Here is a 14,590-nt window from a genome sequence, read left to right on the forward strand (position 1 = left end):
AGCCCAAAAATAATGATATGATGAATCAATAAATAGCAACAGAGACTGAGATATGATATGATATGTAATGACATGAATATGACTGAGTATGAATTTTTAATTTAAAATAAATAATTCACAGTAATATGACCTTTGTGGGTCCCAATAATACTGGCACATAGCCTCTACAAGATTTTTAATATGCTTTGCAGCTCAATTTCTTTAACACATAAAATCGCATAAAAAATGCCAAGATTATTTAACTACAAAATTCTACAGGACTAATTATGTCATAATTTTTCTAGTGCACGCCCATACGCCCGTCACCTAGCATGTGCGTCACCTCCCAACAATTCACATAATACATATATTCAGGGTTCATACCCTCAGTTTCAAGATTAGAAGAGTTACTTACCTCGAACAAGCCATATCAAATGCCGAGCAAGCTAAACAATGCTCCAGAAATCCCATTATGCGCGTATCAACTTCCGAACTGCTTGAATCTAGTCACAATTAATTTGATTCAGTCCACACAATTTATAGGAATTAATTCCATATCAAAATACTAATATTTTCCATAAAATCCGAAATTACGCCCCAAAAATTACCCGATAGGCCCACATCTCGGAATCCGATGAAACTCACAAAATACGATAACTCATCTAATTACAAGTTTAACCATACTAATTTCAGTCAAATCCGACTTCGAATCGATATTCAAATCCCAAAAATTTATTTTTATGAAATTTCTACAATTTCCCCCAAAATTTCCACCTCAAAGTACTAATCAGGTGATGAAATCATTGATATATTCATGTATATTAACTAAATTCGAGTTAGAATCACTTACCCCGATGAATTTCTTGAAAACCCCACGAAAAATCGCCACAAACCGAGCTCCCTAGGTCCAAAATGTAAAATAATACCCTAAACCCCGTTTATATAGTACACCCTCTGAACTCCCACTTCGCGGTCCGCAAAATTCCAAGCACGGCCGTGCCTCCCAAGTCCTGTGACCGCGAAATTCTACTGCGGTCCGCGAAATTCTTGGTGGCTGCACTGCCAGGTTTTAGTATTTTGGTCATAACTTTCTCTACAGATGTCCAAATGATACTTCTTTACCTTTCTGGAAACTAGACACGAAGGCTACAACTTTCGTTTTTGAATCATCTCAAAATTCCTTGTAGATCAAAAGATACAGGCTTCCGAAGTCGGACCAGCGGATCTGCAAAATTTTTCCCCGGAGCGCGACCGCAGTAGAATTATGCGGTCCGCGAAATTCCAAGTGCGGCCGCAAAATTCTGCTGAGGTCCGCGAAATTCAAAGCACCATAACCATACCTGAGTTCCGGAAATGACTGGACTCGTTCAAAACTCACCCCGAAATACACCCGAGGCCCCCAGGACCTCAACCAAATATACCAACCAGTCCTAAAATACTATACGAACTTAGTCGAACCTTCGAATCACTCAAAACAATATCAAAACACCAAATTATCCTCGGATTCAAGCCTAAGAACTTCTAAACTTAGAAATTCGACAATCGATGCCGAAACCAACCAAACCACGTCCGAATGACCTCAAATTTTACACACACATCACAAAAGACACTACGAACCTACTCCAACTTCTGAAATTCTATTCCGACCCCGATATCAATTTTTCACTACCGACCGAAATCGCCGAATTTTCAACTTTCGTCAATTCAAGCCTAATTCCACCACAGGCCTCCAAATTAAATTCCGGACGCGCTCCTAAGTCCAAAATCACCTAACGAAACTAATGGATCCATAAAAATCCACATATGAGGTCGTTTACTCATAAGTCAACATCTAGTTAACTTTTCCAACTTAAACTTTTAAATAAGAGACTAAGTGTCTCATTCCACTGCGAAATCACTCCGGACCACAACCAACCCGATATAACACAATACAGCTAAACAATACATAAAGAAGCAGAAATGGGGAAAACGAGGTTGTAATACTCAAAATGACCGGTCGGGTCGTTACATCGTTGCACGTTAATAATGGCACATGATGGTTTAAATATTTATTTATATGAAGAAACAATAAAATTTAATTAAATAAATGATCAATTTTAGTCATGTTAAGTAGATAATTAAGTATCGTAGTTTAAAGGTATCTAATGTGATGGTATCATACCAAACACTTCTTTATAGATAGTGTTTTTTTGTATATGTTTCCTTCTAATTCTTTGGTTACTATTGTGGTAAATATAGTTCAATACTTAGGATGTTTGTCCTTGTACTTTATTTATTATATCTACAAAATATAAGCATACGGAAAATTATTTTCACACAAATTTAAAAGGATATTCTTTAGTTTCGGAAGATGAAAGTTGAATTCGGGGATAAACACATACTTAGAAGCATATTGACCTGTATCATAAATTCTGCATGTATGACGTTATTGTCAAAACTTCTATATACCATATGTGTACTATTACATAAGTTATTCAGCGGATCTAAGTTTTCAGTAAGCATGGCGGGCATAAACCTATATGCAATGAAAGATCAATTTTAACTTAGTATATTATATATATGGTAACACAAACATACGTAAGAAATAATGAACTTGACAACAAACATGTGCGGTAGAAGGCCAATTGGTATTAAAGTATTTAAGTATTCTTCTTGGTAGTTATTGTTGGTATCATCTTCTGTTGAGTCAAAACTGAAAAATATTTTGTTTTTACCATAAAACTTAGCAATCAACCTTTTATTTAGTTGATCAACATATTCATTTCTGCTAGCTAAGATAGCTATTTAATTTCTATCATATAATTTGTACAAATTGTGTTTTAATTTGATGATGAAAATATTTTCCTTATTAAATGCACTATTGTTACCATTGGGGTTGATAACCAAGTGTTCTAGAATAACCAAATCATCTTTTATTGGATGCTCTTCTTCGTTTCTGACACGAAGCAAGAAGTCGCTGAATGTTGGATCTTTTCTTATTTTTGCATTTCTTATCATTTGAATTTGAATATTTTTTATTTGAGGTCATAAGTATAATTTTGGCAAGTTAGCTTTTACAGTTTCTACTTTGGTCATTTTTGGAACTAATGATCGTACTTGACAGAAATCACCTCCCAAATTATTACTTTTCTACCAAACGGTTCATCGATATCCAATATATCTCTAAAACTTTGGGCGATTGTTTGGATCGTCTGACGCTTAGCCAAAAGCACTTCATCCCACATTATCACTTTTGCTTTTCTTATAAATTTAGTACTATTTATCTGATTTGATATATTTGTGATGATTATTTCAGTTATTTGAAGAGATATATCAAATTTAAAGTTAGTTGTACGATCTCATAATAAAATCATTGTTGGTACACCACTTGTTCTTATTTCTAACAATATCATGCCTCTTGATATGATATTTGCAAGTAATGTATTACATAGGAATATTATTTCGATTCCGCCGGAGGCATCTATAAAGGATAATTTCGCTATACTAGGATCGATTTTTTATAATATAGTCTTGAAAGCTTATTCTTGTTTAGGATTTAGTTTTGATTGTGCTTCCTCAAACACTTGTATGGCCTTCTTAATATTATATATTTTTTCAATTTGAAAAATAATTTTACTCATATGATGAATTTAAAAAATAATTTAATTGGATTCTCTTGCTAAATAATTAATTGAATATTTTATTATATGGTTTTAACATAAAATATAATTTATTTTCTGTTGATTTAGATTCTTAATATTAGTTCATCTCATGTTTAAATATTTAACCATAATTATAATTTTACCACCATAAATTTTATTTTCAAAGAGTAAAATGATCGATGACATTCCACTTTTAGATCTTTATGTTTACAAAATCATTAGTGGTATTGGCTCTTACCAACATTTCTCTTTCTTTTCTCACACATTTATATTCTTAAAAATTTTCTTAGTTGTTCTTTAATAACTTGGTATATTTTTCTATATTACACAAAAAATTAATAATAAAAAAATTATTTGAGTAGGAAAGCAGTTCAAATATAATATAATAATATATTATCATGAGGATTTTTTTCTCAATTTCAACGCTTTATGCAGTCCATTTAGCATTACTTTTTTTTTTTTAATTTGAATATTATAAAGTTGTAATGTATTACCAATATGAAGGATTCGTATGAAATTGATTTTATTAAACCTTCCTATATATTTTTAATAAGAATTCAATAGACAAGATTGTATTAATTTTAATCTTAAATATTAAAAAAAATTAACATAAAAGTTATTGTAGTCCAAAAAAATAAATTATTACAGCTATGTCCTTTCCCTGTGAGTTTTTTTATTTAATATTTTAGGGATATTTTGGTCTATCTATATTATATTCGTACTTTTATAATAATATATGTTCTCCTGTTTCTAAATGGATTTAGACAATATAACACGTTTTCAAATTAAATTAGTAATAGAATTTTTTTTAAGAATATCCTAAAAGTAATAGGATTACAAGGCTAATAGGATTATACTAGTATGATTCCTACCGTTAATCATGTAGAATTACTAGCGTGTAGTATTATGTCCTAAAACTAATAGGATTCAAGGCTAATGTCTAGAATTCCGATTATGTCCTTTTATTGTGAGTTATTATGTTTAATATTAAAATGTTATTTTTGTAATCTAATATTTTATTGATACTTTTATAATAATATAAATAAATAAATAGATATAGATATACATTAGTGAGACACAAATTGCTTTTTCCCAAAACTACTTTTTTGTAAAAATACCATAAAAAAACACTTTTACAACAGTTTCTTCATGACTTGCTTTTTGGAATTCCCAAAGTTACAAATTTCAGCTGCTTCTTACCAAAATCAAAATCACCTTCTAGTCAAAACTGGCTTCATCACACTGAATCCTGTTTGTTTTTCAAGAATTTACTGCCTTCCAATGGAATTTAACTCTTCTTCTCCAAATACCATTCGTGTTGTTTCCACTTTTGCTTCACCATTTGAGGGTTCTCCTGACCAAAATGATTCCTCCAATTCTTCTTCAAGCAGAAAACCCCTTAGTTTATGGCCAGGAATGTATCATTCTCCAGTGACTAATGCTCTTTGGGAAACAAGGTCTAAGGTTTTTGAAAGACTTCTTGATCCACCACTTGATGCTCCTCCACAAAGTGAATTGCTTAAGAAAACCCCAGCAGAGAGCAGGACTTCAATTCTTTATAATTTTTCGACCGATTATATACTGAGGGAACAGTACAGAGATCCGTGGAATGAGGTCAGAATTGGGAAGTTGCTTGAAGATCTCGATGCTCTTGCTGGCACTATCTCTGTCAAGGTACAAGCTTTATTATCCGTGCCAATTTCGTATTTGATTAATTGAATGTCTTTATTTGCATTGCTGCATAAAATTTGAACTTTTCATAGGGTGGAGATGGATAGAGGGGCAGGCCATTATCCACCGAGTTTTGAACGTGCCTAGGGGATTTGTCGGATATTAAAAATAGAAAAAATTTGAACTTTCATGGATATTAAAAATAGAAGTCTAAGGTTGGTTCTTCTGTTGTACATATATGCTTATCTTCGATCAAATTTTCAGTGTTTCCATGTAATTTAATGCCTGATTCCATTGGCTAAAACTATTTATGAATATAGTTCCGTGAAATTACTTACTTAGTCCTATTTTGCATATCATATTTTGCACAAAACTATTGTTTAGCTTGATACAATCAAATAAGGGATAGTGGTAAATATGCATACTCATCACTGAGTTGAATATATTCTGTGCTTGGCACTGTTGAAAAGGGGATAGTGGTAAATACGTATACTCAGTAGCGGTAGTATACATACTCAGTACCAAGTTGCATATCTCGTTATGGTTGGCACCATCAAAAAGGGGATAGTGGTAAGTATGCATACGAGTTGCAGATCTTTGTTATGCTTGCCACCCGTTGAAATGGGGATAGTGGTAAATATGAATGCTCTAGAGTTTAAAAAAAAGATACTTTTTTGACTAAGGTCAAGTGTTAAAATACAGATCGTTTAGATCATGTAAGTCAAACTTTTAGTTTATTGTTTTCTTTAGAACCACGTGACTAGATTTCCAGAAACTGGATTGATGTGCATAGTGATGCATATCAATACAGGAAAGTAGACATTGTTCAAAACACTACAGAAAAGAAAAGCGGACAATGTTCAAAAACACTACAGAAAAGAAAAGTGGATCATTAATAGGTGATGTAGGAGTACTGTTCATATGTATGATCTGATCCATCTGTTACTTTCTTCGGTATGTTCATCTAAATTCACTTCATTTGAGGAATAATATTAGGCAAGTGTCCTGCACTTACACATGAAATATCTGCAACATTTGCCAAAAAACTATTGAAAAATGACAGATTATGGAGTAGATGAGATCCACCTATGAGAGTTCATGTTGAACTAAGTTTCCTGTCTTTGTTTCATGTAAGAACCATAAGCAGATGAAGTCCTTGTACAGAGGGACATGCTCTTTCTCTTAGATCAACAGCAAACAAGATCAGGGTTCCAACTGTAATATCCTGTGAGCAGTCACCATCCAACCTCACCAACGAAGTTACGAATTGATTTGAATGGATTGTAAGCTTAGTATATGTAACAGCTTCATCTGTCAAGGTTATGTGGGGGAACAGGATGATGGCTTCTTGGATAAGTAGAGGTCTTATATCAACTGAGTAGGATGAGAGATTCCCAGACTTAGTTCACATGCCTACGAACAACTGACCATTGTCCTCTTTTTTTTACAATTTGGAGGTCCATCACTGTTTCAGAATAGAAAATATGTCAGTAAAATAGCATGACGTCAAAAAGATGGAAAAGGAATGGTGGGATATCTACCAAGTTTCATGTTGGCGATTGATAGTGTACCATATTGGTTGAAGGAGTGAGTTGTTGTCTCCTTATATTATTGTGGACAATTCATACCTCATGAGCTAACTTTTAAGGCTGACTTAGCCCCAACATCAATTTTCATAACATGGTATCAGAGGCAGACTCATCTCTATTGTTATGTTATCCAATGTTGGGCCCCCTATATTAAGTTATTCACGAGCTATATGTCAGTTTTGTACATGTTGCGGAGGGGGAAAGTGGTGTTAGAGTGTCTAATATTGGTTGATGGAATGAGCTGTTATATGGTCTTGGGTATTCCGAAGCTCGTGCGCTATCTTTTGAGGTCGAGTAGGCCCAGGGTCAATTTACTTAACATGGGAGGAGGGGATAGGAGGGAGGGTAAGGTGCTAGAGTGTCCCAAGTAGGTTGAAAAAATGGGATGTAGTCCGTTTATGGTCTTGAGCAGTCCTTATCCTTTGAAGTTGACTTTTGGGGTTGAGAAAGTCCATTTTCTCAACAATGAAATGAGTTGTAGTCTACTTATATACTCTTGGGCAATCCTGAACTAGTTGTTTGGTTAAGTTAGGCCTAAAGTTATTTTCAGACCTATCCTTGTTATAATTTTCGATATTGGGCCCTCATAGTATATTATCCATACTTAAAGGTCCAGTCATAGGTGTATTGGGGAAGTGTTAGAGTGCTCCATATTGGTTCACAATAGTTATAACAGCAACAACATACCCAGTATATTCCTACAAGTGGAGTCTGGGGAGAGTAGTATATACGCAGTCCTTACCCCTACCTCGTGAAGGTAGAGAGGTTGTTTCCGTAAGACCCTCGACTCAATAAAACAAAATCAAAGCAGTTATGACAAATGTTCACACTAGTTATATTCTCCTTATATGGTCTTCTTCAATTCTTATCTCGTGAGCTAGCTTTTAAAGTTGAGGTTGTTCCAAGATCCATTTTCTTAACAACGATGAAGCTGAAAGCAGTAAAATGGGTTTGAGGAAGAGAACCTTAAAGCTTATTCCATGAAGTGAATATTCTGAAAGGAAAAGAGGATGACTAGTTGAGATAAGATTCAGCAGGACATATCACAGATAGCCTGGGACGAATTTTTCCCACATAGGAGACTTGCTGAAAACATAAATACATAAGTTGGTTGAAAGAGGGAGACAATGATATCAAGTTCTTCCAATGCATGGTTAGTGCCCTTAAAAGATACAATTTCCTTAAAACATAGAAATTAACAGAGACGAGCTCTTGAAGGATAATGGAGCTTGGCAAATGATGCTACAATATTATCAGACACTACATACTGAAGAAGGAAGCCTAGAGACAAGGCATGGATGGTGTTACTTTCTCGAGTATTGGCCATGAGAATGAGAAGGAGCTTGAGAAACCTTTCAGGAAGGGTTAAACAAGTTATTTTGTCATTGCTTAGGTAATGAGTCACCAAGGTTTGATGGTTTGCACTACCCTGACATTCTTCAACATTGTAGGGGAAGTGGTTTTTAAAAAAAAGATGCGTTGGAATGCATAGATATTTCCATAAAAGATGCGTTGGAATGCTCACCAATTTCAGTTTATGTGCTAAGCAGGGGCGGATGTAACGTTCTACCGGCGGGTTCAATTGAACCCATAACTTTCGATGCAGAGTAAAAATTTGTATGTAAAAATTCATTAAAATTGCATAAATAGTAGATATGAACCCATAACTTTAAAAATATAATGAGTTCAACACTAAAAACCTTAAAAATTGAACCCATAAGGTTTAAATTCTGAATCCGCCTCTGGTGCTAAGCAGATATGGAAAGCTTATGACCACATAAAAAGGAAGTTCTTACATAAATACTACTGCAGAATGGGCTTTTGGGGACAAAAAGTTGATACATTATCACATATACACAGTAAAGTTCTCCATAATGATTAAGGGGACTCCTATGGATTTTCCAATAATAATAGAAGCATTAGACAAGGAAACTCGTCATCTCTTGAGTATAGCTCATTGAGCAATTCATAAATATAGGCTTCTGAATGGATTTGTGGCGATCGAGGGAATGATTGAAAAGATCCAAATTTCACATCTTTTATTCCTAGATGATAAATTGATATTGTGTGAATCACACATAAGACATGCATGATAATTGTTCAAAAATATAGATATGGTTTCAGGTTATTCCAGACAATGTATAGATATAATGAAGTAAGATTATATTCCCATAGGAGAAGCACAGGCCATGCAAGAATTAACATCATCATATGGATATAAGGTGGCTAATCTCCTAAGAACTTATCTGATCCCACTTTCTATCATTCATCTACTCCTCCATCTCAAACTAGTTGAGATAGGCTATTTGAATCCTCTATGCTCCATCCACTCTACTTGAGCCCATTTATCTGACCCTACCTTAGGGTGGTGACCGGTGATGCGAAAAATTTAAAGGAGATTGGAGAATAGAAAAAGCAATATTTTTCCAATAAGGGTGTAAAAACTATTGTAGAAGTGATACGGAATCGTATCGAAAACACGAATAATGCAAACATACACGGAATCAAAAAAAATAGAAGATTAGGGTTTAAAATAGAGAAAGACAAGAACCTAACTATGAACTAGTTAGACCCCTTGAATTCCTATAATAAACACTAATCTAGGAAGAACAAGAACTAACACAGATTAAGCTAAGTAAAGAATGCAATTCAAAGCCCCTATTAGACATATCAACTAGAACAATGAATTAACATTCAAATACAAAAGATAATCCAAGAGTATGAACAAGAACTCATACATGATAAACCTAACATAGATAATCTAGAAAACATGGTAAATAAAGAGAAATAAAAGATACCCTAAACCTCTCAAGGTTTGGTCTTTGTTTTCAATCCATCATCAAAAGCTTCTTTTCAAAATGAGAGGAAAAGGCTATTTATACTAGAGTGCTATTTAGGCTAGATGACTAAAATACCCTTAGGCTAGTAAGGAAGCTAAGTTGACCTAAATTATAAGACTAGCCTAAATAGCTAAATTGCCAATATAGCCTTCTTGATCTCGACTCCTTTAAAGCACTCCAATGCTATGATGTTGACTTGGAAGTCATCCTCGATAAGGATGCTCATCCGGCTTGTATCAAGAAGCGACACTTTCAAACCGGTAGTTCACAACTCATGTTATTGCTCACCATTTTGCTTCTATTAGCTTGAGTAAGAAATTAATGAGACTTTTTGTGGTGTGAAGCAACAGTAGAGAGGAGATATTTGCCGGTAGAATGCGACAAGGTCATGGCCTCAATTAGAGCAAAAGGTTTGGGAGTCAGTAAAATAAAGATTCAGCATGCTTTATTCAGAAGTGGTTATCGAGATTTGCATGCGGAGAAATGATGAGGACGGTAGTTCCTGGAAAATATGGATGTTACAACATAGTTGGTTCTACAATGAAGTTAATACTTCAGATGGGACATGCCTATGGAAAGGAATCATGAGGTGAATGAAAGAATTCTCTAGATTCATTGGCTTCATAATGAATAATGACAACCGCATTCAATTTTGGTTGGATATATGATGTGGAGAGTTGGCTAAGAATGTTTCCTGATATATTCTTAATCATGACTAACAAATGGTAGCCAAAATATTAAGAAGAGATGCAGTTCAAGTGTTATGTGATATCTCATTCTGGAGTCAGAATTCCTTCAGAAACTTAACGTCACCCACAATTTGGATGCTGGTAATGGTATGGAAAAATAAGGTACTGAAGAAAGTGACTTTCTCTACATGGTGTTGCATTTGGGTTGTAACCCTAATGTGGATAAAAGGAGGAATTGCATAGTAGCAAAATGGTACTGCTCTGCATGAGCAAAAGAAGTGGTGAGGATGTGGATCACCTACTATTAACTTCGTGGTGGAGTTATGCACATCAACTATTCCTCTTTAATATGTTATAGGCATTACCTTAAAAGATGGAAAAGTTTTTAGCAAGTTGGAGGATGAGAAAAGTTGAACAAGAAAGAAAGAAGCATGGAATATTTCTCTCTTTTGTATTTTTTGGTTGATTTGGAGAGAAATAGTAGAATACGTAAGGTGTGGAGAACTCTATGTGGGGGGTTAAAAAGTTTGTCTTTCTCATTATATTTTGGTGCAAACAAGATCTTCATTTCATAGATAGTTGGATGGATCTTCTGGAGCTTTAATGTGTTTCCTTACTTTTGTATTTCGACACTGCCTTGGTGTAATTGTAATTAGTATTTGATTTTTTTTCAAGGAATAATAATGAGGTGCGCTGTATGATTTTTTGAACTTTTTCTTTAGAAAGCGGCATTCTTGAGTGCTAGCTTATGTACTTTAATATATTATTGGGATGTGTCTGCTAAACTTGTTGTTGGTTGAATCAGCATTGCTCGGATGTTGATAGCATGACTAGACCACTCTATTTGGTGACTGCCTCCGTTGATAAAATGGTGCTGAAGAAGCCAATCAGTGTTGACACTGATCTGAAAATGGTTGGTGCAGTTATTTGGGTTGGCTTTTCTTCAATTGAAATTCAACTTGATGTTATACAGCCATCAAGTGGTATTTTCTCAAACTGAATTCATTTACTAGAATTATGCAACAGTTTTTCATTAGCTGCTCTTCTAAAGTGTATCAACTAATATCATTTAGTTAGCCACTTTCATACTTTTAAAAGAAAGTATCTTTAAGTTAGTGACAAAGACTGATACTTACAGAGAACCAGAAAGTGTTTACATAGTTTACCATATTCATATGTACCTAGTGTATGAATATGTTAAGTTCAAAAACAATTACGATGTAGCCTAAACCTGGTTTTGAGACTTAATCTTGCTTTTTCTTATTTAAGTCCACATCAGCCGGTAAAATCTCATGTTGACAATACTATTCAAATCGTTTCGTCTTTAACTTGTATGGTTGTATCCCTAAGACATGGCATTTTATAGTTGAAGTATGCCAGCATTGCCATCATCCCCAAATTTACTTGACGCAAAGTTCGTGAATGTAGATCTTCTCTCCCTATAGAAACTAACACTTCTTTGTCAACCCTAGCCACATATTCTAAATGTTTGTATTATTGTGACAAATGATAACCTAGAGAGTGTTCTTTCCTTTTCTATAAGCTGCTATTTTCACATCTCTCTCAGTTTCTCACATGTGGTTCTTATCTCTGCTGTCAACACCACCGAGACTCCCATTCTTGCTATAAATTTCCTTTTATTAAAGTTAAGATAAGGGGCTTACATTTTACGGCTAACTCTTCATTGAATACAGTGGTAAATAAAAATGATTTTATCTGCTGGTCATTGCATGTTGCTTGCTTTGTCTTTCTCATCTTTGGTCTCATTAATCTTTTATTCATTTGATAACTAAATCCCACAAAATTACTTTGCGTTTTATGCTTTCACCTTTGTCAATTATAGACTCGTTCTTCTAACATTTGAGAAATCCAGTTTAACTTGGAGGATTTTCTTACAGGGAGTAGTGATCCCTCAGAATCAGTCGCTCTGACAGCAAACTTCATTTTTGTTGCTCGTGACTATAAGACAGGGAAAGCTGCTCCAGTGAATCGATTGTGTCCCGAGGCAGAAGCAGAAAAGCTGCTCTATGAAGCAGCAGAAGCTAGAAATAACATTAGGAAAAGAAAGAGAGGGGAGGACAAAAGGGAGATTGAAAATGGGGGAGTTAACAGACTTGAAGAACTATTAGCTGAAGGTAGAATATTCTGTGACATGCCAGCACTGGCAGATAGGGACACCATTCTTCTCAGAGATACCCGCCTTGAAAATTCTTTGATTTGTCAGCCCCAGCAAAGAAATATTCATGGTCGTATCTTTGGGGGTTTCCTGATGCTCAGAGCATTTGAACTAGCATTTTCAACAGCTTATGCTTTTGCTGGCCTGATGCCGTCCTTCCTAGAGGTTGATCATGTTAATTTCCTTAGACCTGTAAGTGCATTATCTTGAACATCTCCTTTTCAGTTATCGCTGTTAACTTGATTCACAGTGGAGCTATTTCAATTCTTTTACGAGGGGGTAGGGTTGGTCTCACACCAACACCAGAATACAGCACCAGCATACCTAATACCTGTTACCCATGAATAATACTAGTACAACGATGGTTATTCTTTCCTCCACCTCTAGAATACTTGTTAGCTACATACAAATTGAAAATGCAAGAAGTGCCGTTTCTTCCCCCAGCGCTATATACTTTTCATCACTGATCAGTTGAATCATATCCAACCACAAGAAAGGCCCTACTTTTGTATGTGAATATGGAAAGATGAAATACTAGTATATGTTAAAGGAAATTGTCGCTTAATCACTAGTATCTTTCAAGGGACAAAAAGAAAGGAGTGTATCATTTTAACATTATCCTTTCTAAGTTTATTCCAGAGGTGCATTTTTTCCTGTTGCAGGTGGATGTTGGAGACTTTTTACGTTTCAAATCATGTGTACTTTACACTGAACACGAGAATACTGATCAGCCTCTGATCAATGTAGAAGTTGTTGCTCATGTTACTAGGCCAGAGCAGAGGTCTAGTGAGGTATATTGAACTTCTTAAAAACAAACTACTCCCTCTGTTACATTTTTATGGCATTCTTTCTTTTTCAGTCTGTTCTACATTTCTATACTTGGAAATTCTTCTAACTTTAAAATTCTCATTTATAATCTTAATCACATGCACTTGTTATTATAGAAATGTCATGGTATGTTTTTAAGGCCGCAAGTTCTAAGAGTAATTTTGGTATGTAGTAAAAGTCTTTCTTTTTTAAAACTCCGCGTTTAAATAAAAATGGCTTAACACGGGAGTAGCTAATGCTATACCACAAACAGTTCGCTCTTGCTAATGCAGCAATCTACAAAATCATGAAATTGCTCTTATTCTCTAACCTGAAATGCAGGTATCCAATAGGTTCTACTTCACATTTACTGTCCGTACAGAGGCTAAGGCCACAAATTCTCAATTCAGAATCCGGAAGGTTGTTCCAGCTACAGAAGAGGAAGCTCGTAGGGTCCTGGAACGCATGGATGCTGATCATCTGCAGTCAATTAAGTATACCTGCAAATGAATTTTTATTACAAAACTAAATAGATGGCGAGTTTGGTTTTAACATGTAAGCAAGACAGTCCATAAAAATTGAAACTGAGAGACTAATGTTGTAATTTATATTACTAGATTACATTATACAACTTAACTAGAAGATGAGGCTGTATGATGGAACAGGCTGATATTCCTCATTTATATATCTCAAACCTCTTTCTTTGGTAATGCTACTTAGCTTCTGTTATTTGTGTTTCAAGTTACAGCCATCAAGATTTGTGTATGCAAACTTAGGCAGTTATAGATATTTTTTTTACCTGATTTTGAGTGATTTCTTTTGGAATTCATTTCTACAATATCATTCAATGGAAATTGTTTTCTGGTTTTGTGGCTATTTAAAGACTTTTTTCAAGTAGAATAGGGAACTGCCATCAATTATTGACTACACGGCCAAAAAGGAGGTGAAAGCATTTCTAGGAGTATTTGTTTCTGAATTTAAACTTTTATACACTAACAATAGTATATAAATATAACCTATAACAAGTGACATTTCACAGCAAACATGACATGGTAACATTGAAAATAGAGTAACTATCTTATAAAGAGCCCGTGCTTAAAAGCACTTTTTAAGTGATGGAGCTTGTTTTATAAATAAGCAGTTACGTGTTTGGATAAAAGTACTTAAATTGAAAAAAGATTGTTGAAGTGTTTGGTAA

The 14,590-nt window shown here is 34.6% G+C and overlaps 1 protein-coding gene across 3 annotated transcripts; it reads left to right on the top strand.

The window, feature by feature from the left end:
* Positions 1-4,765: 4,765 nt before the first annotated feature.
* Positions 4,766-14,102, top strand: LOC104111540 (acyl-coenzyme A thioesterase 2, chloroplastic). 3 transcript variants are annotated; one of them, XM_009621252.4, is made up of 5 exons: positions 4,766-5,294; positions 11,215-11,392; positions 12,308-12,777; positions 13,248-13,376; positions 13,735-14,102. In XM_009621252.4, the coding sequence occupies exons 1-5, from the start codon at positions 4,770-4,772 to the stop codon at positions 13,900-13,902; spliced, it is 1,470 nt and encodes a 489-aa protein (XP_009619547.1). In that variant the 5' UTR covers positions 4,766-4,769; the 3' UTR covers positions 13,903-14,102. The 3 variants fall into 3 exon arrangements, with proteins under 3 accessions (XP_009619547.1, XP_070047023.1, XP_070047028.1); XM_070190922.1 differs by having other exon boundaries at positions 11,215-11,322; positions 12,376-12,777; XM_070190927.1 differs by lacking the exon at positions 11,215-11,392 and having other exon boundaries at positions 12,376-12,777.
* Positions 14,103-14,590: the final 488 nt, after the last annotated feature.

Source organism: Nicotiana tomentosiformis, chromosome 1 (assembly GCF_000390325.3).
Source record: "Nicotiana tomentosiformis chromosome 1, ASM39032v3, whole genome shotgun sequence".
Classification (NCBI taxonomy): Eukaryota; Viridiplantae; Streptophyta; class Magnoliopsida; order Solanales; family Solanaceae; genus Nicotiana; species Nicotiana tomentosiformis.